Below are 7,172 nucleotides of genomic sequence, written 5' to 3'. Positions count from 1 at the left end.
ATCATGCATCATTTGCTTCCAAAGAAATCGATGGCCCTCTCATGAGTTCAAGAGATATTTTCACTGACTTATAGAACTGAGCACATAAAAAAAATTTTTATTGAAGTCCCTTTCATAAGGATGTTATAATTTGACAACACCGAAATAGGAAAGACAATGCTTTATGATTATCTTCTATGGTAGGTATGTAATCTCTTATCTGTATGTCGTTATTTTTGTATGCGAAGGCTTTGAGAGTATTGTTCAAATGGACAAGTTCCACAAATGCAGAGGAACTCATCGCTTAGGCGCCGGCGGCAAAGAAATTAGACTTAGCCTAGCATTCGGAGTGCACCGAGAAGCCTCGACGAGTAAATTAAACTTGTTGTTGAGCTTCGAATTTTCATTCAGCAGACCGAGTTGTTATTGCTAGCATCCTGAAGAACGAAGAAGAAAATCAGAGAAGTAAATTACCCTTGTCCTTTAATTTAATAGCTTATTGATGGAATTTTAATGAAAGACTAAATTGAGTAAAATTTTCATAGTTGAACACTTAATTTAGTAAGAATGATACTCAAGGACTAAATCGGTAATTTTACTATAGTCAAGAAACCAAATTCGTCATTAACTCTTAAATTTATTTTGTATTTACACTTGTATTGATGTCCTGTAATTATGATTGAAGTATAGCAAGAGGCAACTTGTATGAGATATAGTAAACAAAATATGATATGTAGATAACATTTCCAATTCTAAGACATTTAAATCTCAATGTAATTAATGAGATAGTAAACAAAATCTCAAAATAAAAACGATTTTAAAATTTTTTTTATTGGCAACTGATAAGACACGTTTTTTAAGACGGAAGACAATCAATTCTTTGAATCCATCAAAACGACGCCGTGTGTTACACTGTTCATTTGGACGGGAGTTTGAGCCAAAAACATCTGACTTTTTTATACTTCGTATTAGGAAACTGATACAAATAGAACCTTTCACTTCCCCTCTAAATATTCCTTCCCCACCCTCTCAAATTTTTGTCCCCTTTATTCTCTTTCACTTGAAATGTTGCCTGTTTAATACAATATCATACAAGTATCCCTCTTTCAAACACCTTAGCCAACATAGAATCCACTGTGCCAATGCATAAATTCATCTGGGAAACTATTAAAGGCTGCATCAAGGAAACCACGCAAGGTGTGACTAGAGTAGGCACCCGAGTTTACCTTACATTGCGGATCTGGTCTAAAAATAACCTTCAGATTTTGTACCTGCAGTTAGCCGTTTCTGTACCTGTAAATAAATTGAAGGCACATCACGTGGTAATTACAGACACATAACATGATAACTACAAACATAAACTAGTAACTGCAAGTACAGAATATGTTAACTACTGACACATAACGTGTTAACCAACATCTTATGTGTTTACCGTTAACATATTCTGTACCAGCAGTTAACAATTTGTGTCAGTAGTTGTCATGTTATGTACCTTCAATTTGTTTACAGAAATATAAATTGTTAATTGCAGACACATAATTGTTGGACTAAGATTCACAATGCAATATAAACCAACTTGGTCCATGGTATAGCAATTGACTAGTAAGACTGCAAGAGTGAATGAGTGATGTACAATATCTTTTTACAGCTAGGTTGTACAATAGATTTTGTCCATACCACAGATTGAAGAAAAGAAGAAAGGGAAAATACCTTCAAGAGCTTTCTGAGAAATCAGGCCGGCCTTTCTATGTGAACACCTCTTAACTCAATGTCTTCTAGGGAATGAAGATTTTCCAAACCCTGAATATCCTTCAACTTTCTGCAATTTCTGAGGTCCAACTGTCTCAACTTTGCTAAATTTGACAAGTTTGGTAGTTTCTCCATAGACTTGCAATTGCTGGCCCAAAGTTGTCCAAGACTCGGAGGAAGTTCAGGGAGCATCTCCAGGTTCTTGCAATCAGCCAACATGATTTTTTCAAGCTTGGACAAATGAGAAAGGTTGGCGGGCAGGCCACGTATATTGCTTTCGTCAAGATAAAGATGTTTCAGTGAGGCTAAACTTGTAACCGATGAAGGGAGATAGTAAAAGGTAGTACTTTCTAACACGAGGGACACGAGAGATATCAACTTCCCCAGCTCCTCGGGCAATTCTTCTAGCTTTAGGCAGTTGGACACATCGAGTTCTTGAAGTGACCTCAATTGGCAAAGGCTATTCGGAAGTTTCTTCAGCTTTACACAATCTGTAAAATCTAAACGAACTAGTCTCCCCAAGCCTCCAATTGAGGAATCCACCTTCATCAAACTCGAGCAAAAAGCAAACGATAGACTCTCAAGATTCTGTACGCCACCAAAGTCTGGAGTCCTCGTGAGACGTTTGGAAAAACTGAGATCCAGAGACTTGAGACCTTGGAAATACTGTTTGAATCAATTCAACGAGGCCGGATAAGGCAAAGGAAAAAAGGAAAACAAAACGATGAATTAAAAGTTCTCAACTAAACACTTTTGGAATAGCAAATTAATGATGGCTAGTAAAATTTACCTTTAGAGGGGCTACAAATTTTTTTAAGCTACTCGCCAGCAATTCCAGATGTACAAGCTTTTTAAGATGAAAATTGGATGGCATATATTTCAAAGGGCAGTGATTCCACAGCAAACATTTGAGCTCCTTGAAAAGATTTTTGAAGTTTCCATGTAGATGGATATGGTCGATTTGGAGCAATCTTAAATTCTCCATATTCTTAAAGGCTCTTGTATCATAACTCATATTTTCCATGGGAGAGTTTGCCACAATTACCTGAACCTTTGGTGTACCCTGCACATAAAAGATACATCAGATAAAGAAAAGAATTTAATTGTGTGATAAATAAGTGGTTATTTTCACTAAACCGAACAACAAATTAACTAATTAAGTAGAGTATATATCTCCATGGAGGAATCTAAATCAAATGTGGTCATTAATCAAACATTAGCTATTTCAACTAGTATTTTTTTTTTAATTCAAGTAAATCAGATAGTATCACTTAAGCACTTGGTCTGTGATAATCAACACATAATTACAATTTAACAATTGGAAATGAGGACTTGTCAGCAACAATAACTATGCAATTGATGTATCAAGAGATGTACTATTAAAAATGGATCTAGTTTAGAATGGTATAGCATAACACAAGTACTTAACTAGCTCTAGGAATATAAATGAATCTCTAACAATTATATTGATGATGTGCATGTTATCTTTATTTTAAGTTTTACTGTTACATGCAAGTTTCCAAATTTGTTTCACAATTTGTAATCTTCAATTAAGAATGATAAGTTGTCACCATGTTTTTGAATTTAATGTGATTTCGATAATGGATGACTTTAAATGTAAAGGATCGGAAAAGCAACACAGACAACGCGCCAAGAGGTAAAGAACCCCTTCATTGTGACTTGGAAGAGCTTAAATACTAAGAATCTAAGATAAGTTGACAATTGACAAACATAGAAAGATTTGATAAGTTTATGCATCATAAGAACAAGAAAAATAAAAGAAATTCATTATTACCTTATGTCCTATAAGCACATTGTGGATATCACGGGAACACCACAATCGACTACGTTCACCTGGGTTGTTGGGCGACTCCAAACGAACTACTTCTCTTCCCATTTCTCGAATTAAACTATGCATACTAATTTGAGAATCATAATAGTTTATCAAGCACTTATCGACCAAGCGTCGAATTTCGATGGCCGCAAAATACCCCATGGCCTCAACAATTTGAATAAGTGTATCTTTGAAAATGACATGGGGGAAACAAACAAGATCAAGAAAAAGAGCTTTTGTACGATCATCTGGAAGCCCATCAAAACTGATTTTAAGTTTATTTTGAATGTCATTACGAGGTATTCTCTTCAATTTCTCAAAAGTAATAATCCATTCTTCCTTCAATTTATCAGACAAATACGCCCCTATCACTTCAAGAGCTAAGGGTAGTCCCCCACAGTAAGTCACGATGCCATGTGAAAGCCCAATAAATTCTTCTTTTGGTAATGCTAGCCCTCTAAATGCATGTAGGCTAAAGAGCTGCAACGATTCCTCACTATTCAATTCCTTGGCTTCATAATGTTCATCTTTTTTTAAATTTTTCAGCACATCTGCAACTCTCGTTGTTAAAATAAGTCTACTTCCTGCACCGAACCAATCTCGTTCACCACACAAGGCATTAAATTGATCGAGATGCTCCAAATTATCAAGAACAATGAGACATTTTTTTGCTTGAAGCCACAGTTTGATCAACATGATCCCTTCAGCTTCACTGCCAACTTTAATCTCCTTTCTTAGAAGATTCTTAAGAAGCTCTTCTTGTAAGACTTTTATCCCATAGTTTTTTTGCTCTAAAATGTCTGATCTAATCTCAATAAAGCAACTTCTCTCAAAGTACCCAAAAAGTTTGTTATATACAGCTTTGGCAAGAGTTGTTTTTCCAATCCCTCCCATACCATAGATTCCAATCATGCGAATATCGTTCTTGGGTTCTCCACACATGAACTGGACCACGTGCTCAACCCGGGATTCAAGTCCTACTACATGCTTGGGAACACACATCGGCACCCGGCTTACTACCAATTGGACCTCTTTGATGATTGCATCAATGAACTTTGATTCATATCTTCCGTGTTTAGAAAGAGAATGAGAGCAGATGTTTAGAAAATGCCATAAAAATGCTATACTAAATAGCATACAGTTAATACCAAATGAATATGTATTTCAATTCAAACAAACATGAAAAACTGTATAATGCATACTCATTTCGGTTGGTCTTCATGTTTGTTTGTAAACTCAAATGAGCATTCAGTGCAATGTATATGATCATGAATTTCATCCATAATCTAGCAAATACTAATTTCGATCCGCATATTTAATTCCTACCAATTTTCATCCAGACTATTGTTTTAGCGCCAAAACTCATCACGCCGAGCTTAAAGCGAACGCCGTTGCTTGTTGGCTGGGATGTGTGTTATATTTATTTTGTACAAGTTTCAATTTTCCGCTAATTCCACTAACCTTTTCTTTTGGTTATATTTGTTTTTATCGAAGCCTACCATTATTTATCTTTGGTGTTAAATTCAAAATTGAAAACCATATTTATCCGGCTAACTTGAATCTTTTGCTTGTTTTTTGTCCAAGGGGAAATGAAAAATCCGCTATCTAAGACCCCCGACTCGGAGATAGGATCACGGAGAGCCCCCTACTAGCGCTCATCCCTTGCTTGATTATATGGATTAGGTCTTTTGGCTTATTGGGTGTATATCATTTTTTGATGTCTTGGCTTCCGTTTAGGACACGTCGGAATATGAAATTATTAAAGGTATTTTCGTCCTTTCATAATTAAGATTCAAATTCAAACTTGAATAAAAGAAATTTAAGACCTAAGATCCCAATTCACTATTCTCATCCTCATCCTTCTCCTTCTTATTCCTTTAAGAAGGATGAGGAGGAAGAGAACGGTGAATTTGGATCTTAAGGCTCTCTTGTAGCAATTGGATCTTAAATATAAAAGGACGAAAATACCCTTAATAATTTCATATTCCCATGTCATAAACGGAAAGGTGATTAGCATGATAGTGTGATGAGTTTTGGTACTAAAACAATTGTCTATGGATGAAAATTAGTAAGAATGAAACATGTGAATCAAAATGTTATTTTTCCCGAACCAAATTGGCATTTGCTCAATTATTAAAATTAAGGGTCACACTTGTGTGAGACCGTCTCACAGATTCTTATTCGTGAGACAGGTCGGGTCAGGTCAAAACACCATGCAAATGTCATACTTATATGTGCAAATCTCATACTTATATGTTCAAATATAACACTAATCAAAAATACAATTTTTGTTACTTATAAGAGAAAAAGTAATACATTTTTCATAATAAGTAATTTTGACAAGTGCCTCTCACTTGTAAGGGCAAATATAATACTTTTGAGGAAAAATGTAATACTTTTAAGTCGAAATGTAAAAGTATTGTATTTTCCCTTAAAAGTATTACATTTACCATAATAAGTAACGAAATTTTTATTCTTGATTAGTATTACATTTGAGCATATAAGTATGATATTTGTGCTTACATTTGCATCGTGACCCGACTCGACACGTCTCATGGTGAGACCGTATAGTTTTTGCCTAAAATTAATTATATCCACACTTTACACTCAATAATTAAAAATGAAATTAGCTATAATCTATTAAAAGAAAATTACTCAACAGGCATATAATTGATCACCAAAGATGAAATAATCCAAACAGAATGATAATCAATACCCATCGGCGACGTCTCCCAAATCCCATCCCGACAAATTTCCAACTTTAGTGAGAGCATCTCTCCAATTCTGAACCTTATCGCTTGCCCCAAAACGCTGTTCGTGCGTAGCGAAGGCCACGCCGTAGTCGCCACTTTGCCGGCGAACTTGGGAAGGATCAACGTCGTAAAAAACCGGAAAAACCATCAGTTTTCCCTTCTCCTTGCACTCGACGATTTGCACAAGTTCGTCAAGGCACACCCCAGAGGAGGCATAGTCTTTGGAGAGAACTATCACGGAGATTCTCGAGCTTTCAATCGCTCCCTTGAGCTCAGGCGAAAGAAATCCGCCCTCTCTGCGCTCCTCCTCGTTGTCCCTGAATGTGTTTAGCCCGGATTCACATAGCGCAAGATGAAGGTGATCGGTGAAGGTTTTGCTAGTGTCCTCGCCTCTGGAGCTCAAGAACACATCGAAATCCCATGTGAAAGATTCAAGATTGAATGTTTGGGTGGCCATAGATAGAGCGAAGAACTGAGCAAAACGAGAGATGTAAGAGTTGAACAGTGAGCCATTGTTGTGAAGGAAATCGGTAAAGCAAGAAAAAGAATAGATTCTTTCAAAACAAATAAAAAAAGAATAGAAGATGACTGAGACTGACGCTGACCAGAAGACGACCGGAGTCTAACTAAAAGAAAAAATATATTATACTGAGCCCAGGAGAGTAGAAAAAATGGCGGTCAAATTATTTAATCAAATGAATAATTTAGATTAATATTATTAATAGAGATTACCTAATTTAACCTTACTTTTATAATTATACGTTAAGTTTTCCATTAAATATTCTCTTCTCCGTTAATATTCCGTTAACTTTTAACTTACCCATTAATTTCTATAAGAAAGGTCTTAGGTTCGGACC

The 7,172-nt window shown here is 35.8% G+C and overlaps 1 protein-coding gene across 4 annotated transcripts; it reads right to left on the bottom strand.

Moving 5' to 3' along the window:
- Positions 1 to 223: 223 nt before the first annotated feature.
- LOC116027194 (TMV resistance protein N-like) lies at positions 224 to 6,835 on the bottom strand. 4 transcript variants are annotated; one of them, XR_004099929.1, is made up of 6 exons: positions 6,279 to 6,835; positions 3,524 to 4,628; positions 2,519 to 2,791; positions 1,690 to 2,394; positions 1,206 to 1,272; positions 224 to 416 (listed from the first exon to the last, which is right to left on the bottom strand). XR_004099929.1 is itself a non-coding variant. In XM_031268665.1 (5 exons), exons 1-4 carry the CDS (start codon positions 6,770 to 6,772, stop codon positions 1,711 to 1,713), a joined length of 2,556 nt encoding a protein of 851 aa, XP_031124525.1. In that variant the 5' UTR covers positions 6,773 to 6,835; the 3' UTR covers positions 812 to 1,272; positions 1,690 to 1,710. The 4 variants fall into 4 exon arrangements, 3 of the variants coding, with proteins under 3 accessions (XP_031124525.1, XP_031124526.1, XP_031124524.1); XM_031268665.1 differs by lacking the exon at positions 224 to 416 and having other exon boundaries at positions 812 to 1,272; XM_031268666.1 differs by lacking the exons at positions 224 to 416; positions 1,206 to 1,272 and adding an exon at positions 1,406 to 1,471.
- Positions 6,836 to 7,172: the final 337 nt, after the last annotated feature.

The sequence above is a fragment of the Ipomoea triloba genome, chromosome 8 (assembly GCF_003576645.1).
Source record: "Ipomoea triloba cultivar NCNSP0323 chromosome 8, ASM357664v1".
Lineage (NCBI taxonomy): Eukaryota > Viridiplantae > Streptophyta > Magnoliopsida > Solanales > Convolvulaceae > Ipomoea > Ipomoea triloba.
Note: the sequence above shows the minus strand (reverse complement) of the source record. Positions and strands in the feature narration are given on the sequence as shown.